The sequence below is a fragment of the Cavia porcellus genome, unplaced genomic scaffold (genome assembly GCF_034190915.1).
Source record: "Cavia porcellus strain 051 isolate PalLab524CR breed Dunkin Hartley unplaced genomic scaffold, mCavPor4.1 scaffold_5, whole genome shotgun sequence".
In the NCBI taxonomy this organism is placed as follows: Eukaryota; Metazoa; Chordata; class Mammalia; order Rodentia; family Caviidae; genus Cavia; species Cavia porcellus.
In genome coordinates this window covers 53,938,162-53,956,995 of record NW_026947488.1, presented here as the reverse complement: position 1 = coordinate 53,956,995, position 18,834 = coordinate 53,938,162, and the positions used below count along the sequence as shown (strand labels likewise).

The 18,834-nt window shown below is 35.5% G+C and overlaps 1 protein-coding gene across 10 annotated transcripts in view; it reads right to left on the bottom strand.

Moving 5' to 3' along the window:
- The window catches only part of Dock3 (dedicator of cytokinesis 3), a 707,026-nt gene that overhangs the window by 536,845 nt on the left and 151,347 nt on the right, over positions 1 to 18,834 (bottom strand). For all 10 annotated transcript variants that reach the window (XM_063248927.1, XM_063248931.1, XM_063248928.1 and 7 more), the window contains exon 2: positions 14,912 to 14,995. In XM_063248927.1, coding sequence (XP_063104997.1) covers positions 14,912 to 14,995 — 84 coding nt within the window. The remainder of the gene's footprint in view (positions 1 to 14,911; positions 14,996 to 18,834) is intronic.

Below are 18,834 nucleotides of genomic sequence, written 5' to 3'. Positions count from 1 at the left end.
CTGTGTCTCCTATTGCCTCTTTCTCAGGATTGGGGGCTGAGGAGCCTTTCTTGTTGCTGCCTCTTCCCATACTCTGTGTCTTATATATGCAAGCGTATATAGGAGGCCCAGCTTCCTTCCCTGTCAGCCACAGTCTGATTGAATTGCGCCGCCTAGGTGTTCCCGCCCACTGCAGCGCACCAGGAAGTTGCAGACCAGGCAGCCTATGCGGGGCCCACCCCTCCAGGTCAATCTACCTTCAGGTGCTGGGATCTGGGTTGTGCTAACCTACTGGGTCTCAGCCAGCAGAGTCATGTAGGGTAGGCACTGCTCACCAATCCCGCTTAAGAGGGGGATACGTGACTGAAGTCACTGCAGCGCCCTGTTCCTGCAAGTCTGCCCGGTCGGGCACAAGAATGTCCTCTGTTGGAGTCTCTTAGACCGTGGAAGAGTCCCAGTTTCTCTCACTCACTGCAGGTCAATGCACAGCTCCTCGCCCATCCTGCTTTCAACTCTGTTCACTGATTCCCATTCTAAGCTTTCGTGAGTCTCTCTCCCTGCCGAGCCGATATAGACGCAGCAGTGGCGGCGGGAAACCCAAATTGTGGCTTCCAATGGTGCGGGCTCCAACTTCCACACTGAGGCTTTTCTGTTCCTGTTATAGCACCAGGATTGCATTCCCAGTTCGGTTTCTCTTAGCCCAGTTCATTCTTGGGTAAGCGGGGCATATCTCCTCTTGCTTATGATTCCTTACTCTGCACCATTCCTGAATTCTAAGGTGGGTCTTTCAGAGAGCCTCCGTAGCTACTGTTATCTGTCCGCCATGTTCTCCTGGAAGTCGTGCTTGCTGATTTTTTGTCTAGTTCATTTGTGACAACGATCTTTGTGACAATGATGTGTTACGGTCTCCTGTTATAATTGTGCTATTGCTTATTTTATTTTTCGTGTCTATTAATGTTTGTCTTATATATCCAGATGTTCATGTATTTGGCGTATATATTTAAGATTGCTATCTCTTCAAGTTTTTTCCTAGTAGTATGTAGTAACCTTCTTTATCTCCTTTGATCATTTTTGGTTTGAAGTTTATATTGTACCCCTGCTTTATTCTGGGTTCCTGCTGCATGAAGTACTGTTTTCCATCCTTTTACTTTCGGTCTATGAATTTCCTTTTGGTTTAAATGGGTTTCTTATATACAACAAATGGTTGGATTTTTGCTTCTTGATCTATTCTGCCAGTCTGTTTCTTTTAATTGGTGAATTGAGATCATTTACATTAATGGTTATAACTGGTATGTTTTGGCTTATTTCTGTCATATTATCTTTTTGCTGCTTGCCTGCTGCTTTCTCCCTTGTTTAACTGCTAAAACAGAATATTGATGAAAGTAAAACAATCAAAATAAAGCAAAACATTGGGAGCAATATTAGATTTCAAAGACAAGATAGAAGGAAATTCCTCCATATTTGCTATATTGCATACTGTCGTCCTCCTAAGCAATGCTCAGACTGTTGGCCTCAGATCTGCAAAATCAACCAAACAATACAAGCATTTATTCACTTTATGTATTTTAGTTGCTATTAATTCAGTCTGTCCTCCAAACTCGCGTGCCAGTAGCTTCACAGGAGGCACTGACTTTTCTCTTTCTGGAAACCATGCTGCTTTCACGGCTTACCAGAAACTGACTGGTTGGCTTCTTATGGGATCCTCCCAGTCCTAGCATGACCAATTCTTGGGAGGTGCTGACATTTCTTTTCTGCTATTATTTCTGTAGTCTTTTAATTTCATTTGTGTCAGCTCCTTTTTTGTTTACATTTATCAAAATTACATGTTTTCTTTGCATCATTTTGCAACTGTTGAATTGTTATTTCTTGATTTCTTGTTATTTTTTTAATCTTTCCTATCTCTAGCTAAAATCTCGCCTTCAAGATCTGAAAGTCTGTATTAACATCCGTTGAAGTAGTTTTGCCAGCCTTCAATGGACTTTTTGACTTCCTGTGCATCTCTTTGAATCTGTAACATGCATTGTAGTTGTGTTCTATACTGTTGTGTTCTATACTGTTTGTTAAAGGTTTCTATCATTTTCTAATGCTCGTCTGTGTTTTTAACTATGTCTTCTTTGGATATGCTCAGCATTTCTCTCATTGTGTTTATCATTTCTTGTTTACCTGGGAGATTATTTCTGATCTGATTTCCTTTAAAGCTTCATGGAGTTGTTTCTTTACATTAGATGCTGTGATTTCAGAAATTTCAGGTGTGTTACTTACATTGTCTTCCATGTCTATGTCTCCTGTACTTGTCTGGGATGTGCTGGAGGTTTGAGGTTGCACTTTCCTCCTTAGTTTTGTCATTTTCCTGTATTCCTCCAGAGCAGTCAGATGCACAGTTCCAGTTGCCTCCTGAGTTGGCATTGGTGGCCTTTCGAGGAGGGGGTCTCCCCAGCTGGATGAGGTCCTTTGGTAGGCCCTTTTCCAGGCCCACACAGAGCACTAAAGTTACTCAGCTGGCTGGGGTCATTCAGTTGTCCTTTCCTAGGCCCCGGGCAGCACATCAACCCTTCCCACCTTGCTGGAGTCCCTCAGCAGGTCCTTCGTGAAACCCACAAAGTACACAGACACTCCTCAGCTGGTTGGGGTCACTGGGTGGGTCTTTCCCAGGCTCTGCACTGCACCCTGACACACACTAGCTCCTTGGGATCCCTGGGAAGGCCTTTACCTGGCTCTAGGGGTGCACCTAAACTCCCTGCATGGCTAGGATCACTAGGCGAGTCTTTCCTGGATCGCGCACTATACCCTGATGCTTCCCAGCTAACTGGGGTCACTGGGAAGGCCTTTCTCTGACCCTGAATGTTGCACCTACGCTTCCCAGTGTTTTCAGTCATTGGGCAGATCTTTCCTGGGCCCTGCACTGTGCCCTTAGGCTCTCTGGCTGATCAGAGTAGCTGGGCAGGCCTTTCCCTCGGTATATTTTATTTTTGCAGTACTTTAGAAAGATCCAAAATAAGATGCAGATATTCAATTCTCCATTGTAACCCAATATCTTCAAAATGCGCTTTGTTTTTTTGATACTGTGGATTGAACTCATAACCTCACACTTGCCAGGCAGGTGCTTATGCCACTTAGCTAAATCCCTGGCCCAAAATACTTTTTTTGATATATTAGTAAATGTTTATCTTTTGACAGTAAGTTTACTGAGGAGAATTTAAAATACCTTTTACAAAATTCAAACATAACTGAAACAACATAATGTACCAAACTGCATACTATGACAATATATATCAATATATATGGAATATATATGGAATATATATATACATATGGTACATATAAATATATGTTAGTAAATACAAATATACAATATTTGTATTTAAAATGTTTGTTAATTTAAGGTCACAAATTACAAAAGGAATTTAAAATTCCATACAAAACACATGTTCTTTTCTGAGTTCTATCACTCAAGTATATATAGCAGAAAAATGGGAAAAATACACAATCGTAAGCCAAAAACAAACAAAAAACAGACCTGAGGATCAACAGAACAGATCAGAAGATCCACAAACAACTTCAAACATACCCATCCACTATAGCCTTAACAAAGGAGCCAAACACATTCACTGGAAGAAAGATAGCCTCTTTAATAACTGGTGTTGGAAAAACTGGCTTTCACATGCCAAAGACTAAAATTAGAACCATATCTATAAGCATCCGTTAAACTAAAACTGAAATGGAACAAATATCTAAATATTAAAACAGAAACACTAAATCTGCTGGAAGAGAGAATAGGCAGAACTCTTGAAGACATAGGTGTACGCAAAGATTTTATCAATAAAACCCCAATACACAGGAAATAAAACAAAAAAATCAATAACTGGGGTCTTACGCTATTTAAAAGCTTCTGCCCAGCAAAATCACCAACAAAGTGCAGATAACCCACACAGTGGAGAAAAAATCTTAGCCTGTTCACCTTTAGACAAAGGACTTTTATCTAGTACATATAAAGAATATATTATTGGTCTCATATTAGCCTAATTTAATACTCTTTTTATTCTGCTTCTATTTTTCTTCTCTTTCAAAAAAAAAGAGACAAACTATGATGAGGGGAAAAGGGAAAGAAAAGGAAAGGAAAGGAATATATATATATGTATATATATATACACACACACGCAGGATACTTAAGATAGCAATAGAGCTGGTTTCTCTTAGTTCACTGAAAAGAAAGATCTATGCTAATATTGTTTGAACAATATTTCATGCCTGTATCTTATATTCTGAGTAACTACTAAACACACAACACTATGTACTGTATCAACTTTTGTTACTATCCTATTAGCCTGTTTTAAAACTGTTTCATTGTTACTTTTACTTTTCTCTTTAAAATAAAGAATTGGAGCCTAGATTTAGCTCAGCAGCGGCGTGAGTGCTTACCTGGCACTGAGGTCATGAGTTTGATCACAGGTACCAAAAAAAGAAAAGAAAAAAAGGGCTGGGGATTTAGTTCAGTGACATAAACACCTGCCTTGGAAGCACATTATCTTGAGTTCGATCCCCAGTACCGATTAAAAAAATAAAGGGCATCTGAGATGAATACATACTTCTCAGAGGACAAACACCAAATAAATATATGAAAAAAATGTTCAACATGACTGTTCATTCTAGCGATGCAAATTAAAACACTGAGATACCATCTCACTTCAGAATGATGCCTATCATCAAGCAGTCAACCAACAACAAATACTGGATGGGCCATAAGGAAAAAGGAACCCTTCTCCACTGCTGGTAGGAGTGTAGTCTGGTGCAACCATTGTGGAAATTAGTGTGGAGATTCCTCAGAAATCTAAGATTAGAGGTCCCATTTGAATCAGTTATTCCCCTTCTGGTATCTCCCTGAAAGGATTAAAAAAACTTCACGTACCACAGTCATATATGCACAATCCTGTTTATAGCAGCACAGTTCATAATAGCTAAATTTTGCAAACCACCCAAATGCCCATCATCAAGGAGTGGATAAAAATACATGTCTTGGCTTCTGGGAGAACATAGCAGATAGATAACAGCAGTTATGGAGACTCTCTGAGATACCCAGCTTAGAATCCAGGAATGGTGCAGTGTGAGGAGTCCTAAGAAAGGGGGGATATACCCTGCCAACTAAGGAACAAATTAAGCTGAGAGAAACCAACTGGAAATGCAATTCTGGTGCTATAACAGGAACAGATAAAATCTCAGCACGGAAGCTGGAACCCATGCCTCTGGAAGCCACGATTTGAATTTCCTGCTGCCGCTACTGCGTCCAAATTGGCACAACAGGGAGAGAGACTTACAAAAGCTCTGAGAGCCAGAACTGGGGAACGGAGTTGAGAGTGGGACTGGCGGGGAGCTCTGCATCGACCTGTGGTGAGTGAGAGGAACAGGCACCCTTCCATAGACTAGGAGGCTCCAAAAGAGGACATTCTGGGACCAGCTAGTGAACAGGATGCTGCAGTGACTTTAGTCACATATTTCCCTCGCAAGCAAGATTGGTGTGGAGCAGTTGGCCTGGGTGACACCACTGACTAAGACCAGTAGGCTAGCCCAAATCAGGTCCCAGCACCTGGCAGTGCACTCTAGCAGTGAAGCCTTCAGTAGGTTGACTGACCTGGAAAGGCGGGCCCAGCAGAGGCTGCCCATGTCTGTGTCTCCCTAGTACACTGCAGTGGGCGGGAACACCTAACCGGCAGATTCAAACAAATTGTAACCGACAAAGAAAAAAACTGGGCCTCCTATATACGCTTGTATGGAAGGAACAAAAAGTATGGGAAGAGGGAGCAAGAAGAAAGGGTCCTTGGCCCCCAATCCTGAGAACACTGATCCAGGAAAGGTAAATGCAAAGGAAAATGAGGACAGAAAACTTGCAATATCAGACACGGCACCAATAGACATAAAGCAATATCTCCGGGGCCTCATAGACAAGTTCAAAAGTCAAGTATTCTACGAAATAAAGCAAGATATAAGTAGAATACTAAGAGAAATGCTAAGCACAACCCAAGAAAAAACAGATGTTGGAATGGAAGAACAGAAAAAAAGGGGAGAATTGTTTGATGGAGAAAATAGAGAAAACATAGAATACGTGAAGCAGGTTCAAAGAGATTACCAGGAAACTAAAAACTCTATCGAAAGCTGGCATAACAGCTTGAAAGAAACTAGGGATAGATTATCTGACCTGGAGAGCAGATTTATAATGTGGGAGCATGAAATCAAAAACTTCTTAAAAATAACAAGAAAACAAGCACCAATAATACAAAGGCTAGAAGATGATAAGAGGATCTATAACTTAAGAATTAAGAACATAAAAGAAGAAATAGGGATACAAACAGATGAACTACAAAAGCTATTCACAGAAATAATCCACAAGAATTTCCCTAATTTAGCAAAAAGTAAACATACTCATATGTATGAGGCATACAGGACCCCAGCCACCTACAACTCAAACAGAGCTACACCCAGGCATATAATAATCAAAATTCCAGAAATCCAATATAAGAACAGAATATTAAAAGCCATCAGAGACAAGAAACAGATCATTTACAAGGGAACACCCATCAGAATATTACAGCAGACTTCTTAGCACAAACCATCAAATCACAAAGAGCGTGGGGGGAAATAATTCAAGCTTTGAAAGATAATAACCTTCAGCCAAGATTGATATATCCTGCAATTGTCCCTAGAAATTGACGGAAAAACAAGGTGCTTCCAGGATAAAGAAGAACTAGGGATATTTGCAACCACCAATTCAACTCTACAAAGAATACTGTAAATATTCTAAAAAAGGAAAACACCAACATTCCAGAAACAGTGGCAGAGAGGCCACAATGAATGGAGCAGAAAGCAAAATAAAGAAGACAAACTGACAACTAATGACAGAAAAAGAGCTCAACAGAAATGAGGCAGAGAAGGTTAGATGGTAGGGACAGGTATTTTGAAGAAAACAAGACATCATAATAGCTAATGCTGATTTAGTATCATCTTGTTTTGAAGTCCCATCAAGCTTTTGTTCTTCTGTCTCCATCGGTCTTAACATGTTGTATCTTATTGGATTTTATTATATGTGATAATATAAACAAAAACTTTTATAGACAATGAGATTATAAAGAAACCATTGTTCATTTTATGACAGTTGGTTCTAAATACCCTATAATACTGTCATTCTCTTGAATGGTTTTACATTGTCTTGATACGTTTGGTGCTACCATATATGAAGTTATACTCAAAGATTTCAAGGAACAAGACACTATGGTAACTACTTTTATGTTATGATATCTTGTGGTGAAACACAATTTTGCTTAAATGGTTATGTTTTGACCTGCGCTGTTTTGTTGTTATGCCTTTTTTTATCTTAATCTCCTTTTTTATTATTTTTTTTATTTTTATCTTTTTAATTAAGGGAAGAATGAATGAAAGATAGGATATAGTACAATAACCTACTTTGCTTTCCTATTAACTTGATTTGAAACCCTGTATTGCTCTCACCATCTTGTTTTGACTGATTTTCCTCTATTCTGTTTTGCTTGATAGTACCAAGTTCAAAAGTATAGGCAACAACTGTGAAGACAATAAGATTCATTATGAAGCCCATTCTGGTTGACTATTGTCTTCTTTTGAAGTCCTGTGATATCTCCAATGTTTTGGTTTTATTCTTTACTGTTTTGTTCAATTTTATTATAGCTGATGACATAGGTAATTCTTTTTAAGACAGCAAGAGGCATTATGGTAACCACTGTTGATCACCTTGTATTTTGTTTTTACATTATGTATTATGTCCATCCTTTTGATTTGACTGACTCTGTTCTGTTATGTCACATTTAGTTTTACTCTCTTCAAAAAAAAGTAGTAAGAACTGTGGGAGTAATAAAACCCAAAATGTGTAATTGTCATTGTACAAAACAGAGGAAAAGAAAGTGCTCTAAGGGATATAACTGCATGTGTATTTAAGTGTATAAGATAACCATATTACTGAGTTTTGTTGGATCATTTAACAGAACTTCTTGCATTCTCACTGTTTGAAAGTCCACTTAATATGCTTTAATTTTGTAACTTGAACAACTATTTCTAAGATGACAATATGTAATCTATTAACTAGTGATTTCCTACTGTTTATTTTTTCTGAAATTCTGTATAACTTGTACCCTTTTTCTGTTTTTTCTTTTTCTCCTTAAATAAAATTTTTAAAAAATACATGTCTTTTTCATACAATGAGGAAGCCATAAGGAAAGATAAATTTGAGACATTTCTAGGTAAATGGATGCAAATTGGTATCATGCTCATAAGTGAAATAAATCTGACTCACATATTAAACATCACATTGTTTCTCTGGGGTGGAAAACCAAAAGAAGAAATAAGGACCAAAATGTGCAACAGATATTATGAAATGGGAAGACATTGTTCAAAAGAAAGAAGAATTAAAGGGAAAAGAGGGAAAGTAAAGAAGGGAAAATGAAAAAAAATTTTAAAAGGATAAAATGGAAACAAAGCTTTTTAAACAGGGAGGGAGAGATGTATTGAAGGGAAGAGAAGGGATTTGGGAAAAAAAGGATCAAAATATATCATGTATAGGTACAAATTCCCCACAATGAAAATGATCATTCAGTATACCTAAATGTATCAAAACTCTTAAAATTTGAAAAAAAAATTTTAAGAACAAATTTTAACTTCCATTTTGTATTCTTTGTTGCCGTAAAACTTAAGTCAAATCTCTTTTCAGCCTTATGTATGTTAATCATTTACAGTATCTAAAAACTGGCAAAACAAAGTTGATTAGCTGTAAATTTATATAATCTTGTGCTCTTCAAGATTGAAGACACCAGTATGGGTGATTTCTAGGGACCTCCAAACAATATTCTTGAGAAGTCTCAAGCCATTGTTCTTATCTTTTGTCCAGAATCTGCAATCACTTGAGAACAAAAGTATGACACTAAGACTGAGATAAAGCTTAACTAGATCCTAGTCCACTGGCTAATCCTTAAACACTCGTCTCCAGCCTTTGTAAGCCAGTCTAAATCCATCCATCAGAATTACCCTCCTCCAGCTATTTAAACTGGAGTCTTTCTCTATCTTTTAACATTCCAATTAAAGTTTTTTTCCTGTACATTTCTCCTGTCATTTTAATTTATATTATTATAATTGGCAAGAGTCCAAACTAGCCAGCAGTAGTATCATTCATGGCACATCTGAATATAAACTGTAATTTTCCTAGCACTAACACAAAAGATAGTCCTTCATGAAAAATTATCCCCAAATTTTTCATAAAAAAATATTCATCTTGCACATCTTTTATAGAAGAACTCGAGGTATTGCAAGGTCATGCTCAGTGTCATAAACCAGAGCTAAAAATAAAACCCTGGTCTTCCAAGACCCACTTCATTATATCACTACAAAGCCAATGATTTATTCAGAAAGGTACATTAGAAAACCACAGCAAACACAAACATCTATTAGTCTGAAGCCTGACGCCATTTGTCAAACATTATAAGAGGCTTAAAATCTTTCTGAAACCATGATAAACAGAGCTTCAAATATGTACATAAACTACAAAAAAAACTAAAGCCCTCCTTTTGGCTCTCCTGAATACCAAGAAGGATGACGTATGTTGTGGTGTATGCCTATAATCCCAGCACACTCCGGTTGGGGCAGGAGGTTCACAAGATCAAGCCCAACCTGGGCAACGTAACAGCTTAGCAAGACCCTGTCTCAATGTAATACATAAAAGAAGGGATGGGAATGTAGTTCAGTGTGAGATTCTGATACCTCTCTCTCCCTCCACCCTCAGATTCAGATTTTATAAACATTTATTGGATAATTTTATACTACAGAAAATGCTTTTACCTGCAAGCTCATCTATCATAAGAAATGGGCAAGTTTATTTTAATGTTAAAGTTATGGAAATTGAGGCTCAGAAAGTTATAAAAGTTTGCCACAAATCATGTGGCACATAAGTGGTACAATAAATAAAACTTTATAGGAAAGCAAAAGAAAGAGAAAAATAGATATCAAATAGTTAAAACTATCAGTGGTCTTTCTATAGCTAGTCACTTAGTGAAATTCAAATAGCTTATTATCTGGGCAACAAATAGAATCCTAATTCTTGTTGTGCTGTATACCACTATTTATGTTTCCTTTAGCCTTATTGAGCTTTTTAGTTTCCTCAAATAGAAAATGGAGATAGTAATGTTTCAAAGGCTGCTTGAGGATTAACTAAAATAATAAATGTACAGTATTTACTGCTATTGCCTATACCATTATAGGTATTGACCAAACGACAACTATTAAAAAACCTTTACATTTAAACATTTAACTTAATTTGTAAACCATAATGAAAAAATCTTTCAAAGGTTTTTTAAAGAAATAGTGTTACTTAGAATTACACATACATTGAGTATTCTGACTTTAAATTCTATAATTTATACTTATAAATAATTTCCTAAAGTTAATAAAAATAAAAGTTGGGAGGTATAAGAAACCTTCTTTATGAACATAAAGATGTAAAGTTTTAAAAAATGCCATTATTAAGTAGCAGGGAATATTTATCCACCAAAGTAGAGACTAATAAAAATGGTTATGCAGACTCTGCCAATGAAATGTATATATACATTTCAAGAATAGAAAAACAGCATGATGCTTTTTCAATGGATAGTGTTACCCTTGTATGGAGGACCCTAGAGATACTGGCAACCCTTAGAGAATAAATTGAAAATTCATGTACAGTTCACCATACTAATAAAAATCTGGAGGCTAATAGCCTCCATTCTGAGCACCTATTATATTTGCAGATGCCGAAAGTAACTTGTATTATTAGCATGATGTCTCAATAAATTAGTATTACAATACACAAATTTTTCTTTTTCTGAAGTATGTATACATTCTTTGGTTGATTCTGTATATAAAACATTAGTAATAATGAAATACATTCTCTTTATTCCCATATTTAAATAAAAAAGTTGACACTTGTTGCTATTGATTATCAATCTGAATATTATAGTAAGGCAGGATCATTACTGCAACTCATACCAGCAACTCTCCAGGGCACTTTCAGAGCTTCAATCTCAGAATGATGCTAATCCCTCTTCTTTAGCTTACTCCAACTGAGAAGATTACTCCAATTCTCCACTGTGGGCCATCTGATGCCACTATGGACTATACTGTGTCTGATCCCATAAGTTAACCTAATAAATTCTCTTGCATAATTTCATATATATGTGTGTGTGGTTTTATATCTATATAGCTAAATCTATACTTACATGACTACCTATGTAACTATCTATATCCCTTCAATTCTGTTCTTCTAGAGAACCCAGCCAATGCATCTTCACAAATTTTTAGAGTACATATACCCATATGACCACCATCCAGATAGGTAAAACTTTAACAACATTCTAAAAATCACTTCTACCTCTTTTTGCCTTAAAAAATAACCATTATTCTAATAAATATTACTATTTATTAATTTTACCTGATTGTATACTTTCTGTTATGTATGAGAGGTTGAATTCATATTGGGGCTCCTTTAACAAGCATATGTCTGTGACATTTACCTGTATTTTGAATAGTAATAACCCACTCATTTTTACATCATACTTGACCTCCCAAATATATACTGTTTACTGACCCATTTTTCTGTTGATTAAAATTTCATATTTTTTTCCACCTGAGGTCTAGCTACTAGGTATAGATATTTTGTTGTTGGGTTCATACTTGCAAACAGAATTGCTAGATCATGTGCTCACTTTGGTAGCACATATACTAGTACTGTTAGATCATAAGTATGTGTATGTCCAACTCATAGTAGATAGTGTCAGTGAGTTTCCCAACGTGGTAATCTCATTTTTTCTCTCATGAGCATATATAGGAATACCAGTTGTTCCATATTCCCAAAAGCACTGATGTAATCAGTATTTCAAATTTTAGTCATTCTAGTGGCTGTTTGGTGGTATCTCACTTAATGTTAAGGATCTTTCTCCATATTTATGAGCCACTAGGAAATCCATTTCTGAGGAACCTATCCAAACCTTTTGCCTGTTCAATTATATTTTAATTTTTAATTTGTAGTAACTCTTGAAATACTGTGAATACAACAGTTCTGTCAAATTAACTCACTTCTGTGACTTGCCTTTGTCACCTCCTTAATGTCTTTCAAACAGCAGAAGATACTCATTTTAATAAAGCATAATTTATCAATATTTTCCTCTATGGTTAATACTTTTTGGGTCCTTACCAAAAAACCTCTGCCTTTCAACAACAGTATTTTTCTGTGCATCTTAAAATATTTTATATTTGATATTTAGATCCACCAATGATCTGAAATTTAGCATTGAGACATACTAATATTATTCATTGCTTGCAATACTGGCCCACTAGCATTTATTAAATAAGTTATAATTTTTATTTCCAAATGGCATGGCAACAAATATTGTTCAAGACATCATTTCTCCAGTGAAATGAAATACGACCTTTGATATTTGTTCTAAAACTAAGAACTAATGGACAAGCCAGAAACTAAGTACTTAACCCTTCCCTTTTCAAGGTTAAGATTAGAGTATTTGGGGAAGGAACATGTTTGCCATAGCAACATACAGGTCAAGGGTAGTGACAAAAATTATCAAGAAGCATAGGCTCAAAAGGTTCTACATCACCAAGCTACTATACAGCAAAGAAACTTGTGAAAGGTTATGAATTACTAGTAGTTGGTCTATAGGTGTAGCTCTTTAGGGTCTGTTTCCAGTGTCTCATTAGTCTCTCCGACCCCCAAGCACAATCTCTTAATTTATAATACATATTGATATTTCTTAGTGTAAATCCTCCAGTTTAGCTTATCTGCTTTAAAGTTCTCTTGCTCTGTAGGCCCTCTATATTTTCATGTAAATGCAGTATTAGAATCAACTGTTCAAATTCCACACCCAAATATTTGTTGGATTTTTATTGGGATTTTAATAAACCTTTAGCTAAATGTGAAGGGAACTAATAACCTTATGATACTGTCTTTTAATTTATAAATATGGTAAGCCTCTCTATTCAGATTTTCCTTTATTTCTATCAATAGTAATTTTGAAATTTTTAATTTATGCTTTTCATTAGATTTTCCACTTGATTTTTTGGTACTACTTAAATAGAAATGTTTTTTTAGTTCATCTTCTATTATTTTCCAAAGCATAGGAAAAAATTTGTTTTGAAAACTGTAGGCACTAAGCCAAGCATGGTGGCTCACACCCGTAATCCCAGCACTCGGGAGGCTGAGGTGGGAGGATCGTTGCAAGTTCGAGACCAGTCTGGGCTACAAAATGATCTCAAGGCCAGCCTGAACTGCATAGCGAGACCCAGTCTCAAAAAAGACAAAAAAAAAGAAGAAAAAAGAAAACTGTAGGCACTGGAAGGATAAATCTAAGTCATTTGTAGGAAAATGGATACATATTGCAACTATAATCTTAAGTGAAGTAACTCAGACATGCAAGCACATGGGTTTCTCTTCCATGAAAAACATATGTAAAACAGCTAAATAGGAAAAAAGAGAAAAAAAGTATTATGATCCATTGCAGACAATGTATCTAAAAGTGTATCCTGATTAGTACAAATGTTTCCTGTGTTTTATGTGTTCTTTGGCTTATTAGCCTGGTTTTTAAATCTGTATGATGATTAACTTTATAAGATCTTATAAATAAATGAATCTGACTCTAAAAAATAAAGGGTGTTGAAGGAAGAGGGAAAAAAAGAATTGTAGTTTATTATGTACATGTACCAATTCCCTACAGTGAATGCAATAATTATGCACTGCAAACATGCACTATAAAAGAAAGGAAAAGAAAAAATACAATGGTTTAAAAACTGCAGTCAACAAATCTGCTAAGTTACCTTTATAGTGTTTTGCATGGGTTCTACTGGATGTTTCATGTGCACGATGGTATCATCTAGAAATGATGGTTTTGATATTTCCTTTCTATTATTTTTCTTACCTAAGTTAATAGACATGGCTACTGCAAGAATTAGTCTCAGTTTTAGATTTCAGTGGAAATTTTGCTCTATTTCATAAGTGAATATTGATAATTCAGTATTTCACAATTGATGTTGTTATAGGAGTATATGCTCATCAGATTAACAAAATTACATTCTCTTGTTATCTATTGAGGGTTTTATTTCATACTTATTAAAATTTAAATGCTGCACTAGAGCTCTCTATTCAGAAAAGCACACTGCTAAATATATATGGCTCTTCAATCACGGCCGGTTGTATTTACTCCTATACTATCTTAACAATAATTCAACTGTATCAGAGATCTACTTCCATATGCACTGTCTCCGTTCCCATATGACATGTGCCTCTCCATTATATTACAAGAGATGATTTCTAATTATGAACTAGTCTGTCCAGGTTATTTTCAATGGTATCAATTTTCTTTTTGTCAATGTTCATGTTTTGTCTGATTTCTCCATAACTACACTTTTCCTATAAATCTTGTTTTTAGAAATGATATATATCAATAATGCATACATTGCATACTAGAAATACTCAAATATTTCATATGGAAGAGACCAGCAATCAAATCCAACCTCACTAAAGCATATTTTTGGCCTTAATTATAACTAAAGACATTGAGCCAAACTGAAACACAAAAATAAAGTGATTACCCATAGATAAGCACAGATAGAACATTATCTATTTGCAGTAAATCAAAAATAAGCATTTGACATAGTACATAACATTCTAACAATCAACCATTAATCATTTAACGTTTCCTATAGATTAAAGCTAAAAAAACTTCATATCTTTATCTGACTGTAGATCAGGAATGAACTTAAAATAGTATTAGATAAGATGATTATAACTTCAAGTGATTGTTTATAATCAGCACAAAATAAAAACATACTTAAAATTGTCATGACTGATTATTATTTACATATTTTATACGTCCACACTTACCTTCACATTTTTCAAGAATCTGGACTGTTTCTCCTATTTCTAAAACCAATCCTTGAGGAACAGATCCTCGAAAGCTGCATATCACTAGAAAAGCAAAGAGAAACACATCAATCAACATTCTTTAATACTTATTGCTAGAGTTACTGAAGCAAATGCAAAATTTTCTTAAATATACAAATAAAATCTCTCTCTCTTATTAATGCCTCTTACTAACATGGAAGCCTCTTTCAATTTAATGTTTTGAAAAGCAGTTCAAGACAATAAAGTACAAAATTACTATTCCTGAATCCTGATTGGTATATGTATGTATATTATGAATGAAAACATTTCTATTTTAAAAAAACCCCTATCCCTCAGTATGACTTATGTTTTTGTGATCTTTTGCAGGAAGTATGGATCCCCTACTTGAGAAAAAAAGTAACATTTAAAGAATCCTTTACACATTTAAACAAGACTCTTTTACCCTACAATGCTTTCATCCACTTGAATGGTTTTGGACTGTCTTGATATGTTTGATGCTATAGTATACGAAGTTATATTCAAATATTTCAAGGAAAAAGACAATATGGTAACTACTATTAAGTCAGATCATTTGGTGGTGAAGCACTAGGTTGCTGAAACTGTCATGCTTTGACCTGTATTGTTATGTTGTTATGTCCTCTTTTATCTCAATCTCTCCCTTATTCATTAAAAAAAATTATTTACTTTTTTATTATTTTTTAATTAAGGGGTAAAAATCAAATAAATTAGCAGGATATATTATAGTAACTTTTTTGATTACCTATTAACTTGATTTGTAGCCCTGTAATACTCCCACTATCTTGTTTGACTGATTAGACTCTGTTCCGTTCTGTATGATAGTATCAAGTCTGAGGGTATAGGCAACTACTTTGAAGGCAATACGATTCACTATGATGCCCATTCTGGTTTGACTATTATCCTCTTTTGAAGTCCTGTAATGTTTACAATGTTTAGGTTTTATTGGTCTTGTTCTCTACTGATTTGTTCAACTTTATAATACCTAATGATATAGACAATTCTTCTTAAGGAAGCAAGAGGCATTATGGTAACCATTAATAACCTTGTACTCTCATTTTACGTCATGTGCTATGTCTATCCTTGGTTTTGACTGACAGCTTTGTTTTGTCATATTCGATTTTATATTTTTCCAAAAAAATGTAGTAACTTCCTTAATCCGATAAATGTACTATATAATTTCTACTTAAAATGTCATCCATATTGGTGAAATACTGCACATTTTATCATTCAATTACAAACAAGAAGAGGATATACACTATTACCATTTATATTAGCATTATACTACAGAGACAGTCAGTAAAAATATGGCAGGAAAAGGAACAGAGATTGAAAATGAAATACAACTGTCGAGCAGCCCAGCAGACTAGGCACAACAACAGGGAAAAATCCACAGCAGCAGTGAAAATACTAGACACTGTTTCCCAAGGAACAGCACTGAGACCATGGTTGGTGAGTGAGGTAAATGGCTGTTGTGCTCCTGGCCTGCAGCAGGACAAGGTCCCTAACTCCTATCCAAAGATTAGAAAATAAAACAAGTCAGTTGTCAACAAAAAGCTTTGCAAGGTCTAGAAGTAGCCTACTATACAAAAGTGTGGAAGCAAACCTCAGGTTTCCCTATCCAAGGACACTATAGCAACTGAGAGAATGCTATAGAGACAATCACAGTAAGGAGAAGTCTATTATCTAAAACATTATCAGCTTCACACTAGTCCCAGCCCCCACATCCAGAGCCCAACATCAGTCTCTCACAGCACAAAACTTACTGCAAACTCAAAAGGACAACAAAGAACATTTATGGGATCCAAAGTGGACAATACTGCAGAACTATGGACACCAGAAGAATTTTACTATATTTTTCTTTGTTTAATTGTTTTTCCCTTTTCTCTCTAGTTGAGAGTTGTGGGAGTCTTATTTTTTTTCCAATATTTAGGTTTCTTACCTTGTTTTATTTCTTCTATGTTTCATGACCTAACTTTCTTAATTTTATATTTTCATGTGAGTATATACTGTCTCTTCTCTGACTTGCATCAATATTTTCCTTTCTCTTTTCTTCTATACCTACTATGTTCTTGAATTTCTCAAAACTTAGATCACCACTCTTTGCCCTCCAACCATGTTTCTACTGTATTTGTTCTCATTCATCTATCTTGTCCCATAGCCCTGTTATATCCCACCATCCTACATGCACAATAGTGTAAAATCACTCAACTAAGGGGAAAATTATTGGCTACAACTGGTATACACAGGGTTTTGTTATATAAATGTATAACTTCCTTCTATGGTCAAAGGTATCCAGTTAATAGTTGCCAATGTAGCTAGGCTAAACTTGATGCCATTGCTATTGCGAACTGTACTACTTTAGCCAGGATGCCAACCTCTTATAATCAGTTTTGTCCTTTGTATGTCAGCAATGTGTCTAGGGTCATAACATCATTATAGTCCAATACCAAAGAACTGGGTAGTGAACCAATAGAAATTTCTCATCCACACTAAATTAGAAAGAAAGGTTACTGGGATCAATACAAAGATCAGGAACCACATGCATCTAGAAGATATCCCTAGGAACAGGTATTTCCTAGGGAAGCCACCATACTGGTGATAAAGTTATCTATCATAAGAAACCTAGAAACTGAAAACAAAATAAAATAAAAACAAGAAAATACAAAATGACAAAACACAGACACAAAATTCAGTCCCAGACCCCAGCCTACCCAAGAAAAGTCCAGAGTACAATGAGAAGACATTGGAAGCCACTCACTGGAACTTTCTGAAATGATAGCAGCAAAAATGAAAAAACAAATAGATGAAGCTACAGAAAAACCTCTCAAGTAAAAAATGAAATGACAATCAAAATAAAAGACATTAAAGTAGACACAGAGTTTTAAAAATAGAGGCACTTAGGAAAATGGTACAAACCATAAAAGCCCAACATAGAAAATAAATAGAATCCATGAAACAGAGCCAAACACAAATTGAGGACATTAAAACCTCCACTGAAAGTATACACAGCAGACTGAAAAAAGGTGAGGACAGACTATCAAATCTGGAAGGCAGGATTTCAGCAAGCAATCATGAAAGAAGAGGTTATCTTAAAAATAGCAAGGGATCATGAAAACTCGAGCCAAGAGCTGCAAAATGGAGCGAAGAACAACATGAGATTGACTACAGTCAAGGAGAAAGCCAGAGGTAACACAAATGTTGCCATTAAAAAACCTCTTCACAGAAGTAATGGCAGAAACTTCCCAAACATGAATAAAGAAACTGATATACAAATAAGTGAAGCATATAGAATGCCCAATAACCTTGAACAAAATAAATCTAACAAAGGCATATAATAATCAAGATTCCAAAAATTTAACGTAAGAACAGAATATTAAAATCACTTAAAGGGAAGAAATCACCTATAAAGGAAAGCCCATCAGAATCAAAGCAGACTTCTCAACACAAACCTTTAAGTAAACAAGGAGAGCTTGGAGTGAAGCATTTCATGGCTCAAAGAAAACTACTTCCAACCTATTGATGTACCCTGAAAATTTATTCTTCAGAATTAACAGAGAAATAAAATACTTCCATGACAAAGAATAACTGAAGAAATTGATGACAACTAAACAAATTCTACAGAGTTCTGAAAGATATTTTAGAAAGCTAAAACAAAACCCATAATTCCAGGAACACAAACAAAAAGAAGCCATCAGACAGGGAAAGCAATTAAACAGAGGACAAAGACAAGGAGCCAACAACAGGAAAATAATATGAGAAGGATAAGCCAATACATATCAGTTGTAATCATCAATGTAAATGATCTCAATCCACCAATCAAAAGAAACAGACTGGAAGAATGGATCGAGAAGCAAGATCCAACAATCTGCTGCATACAAGAAACA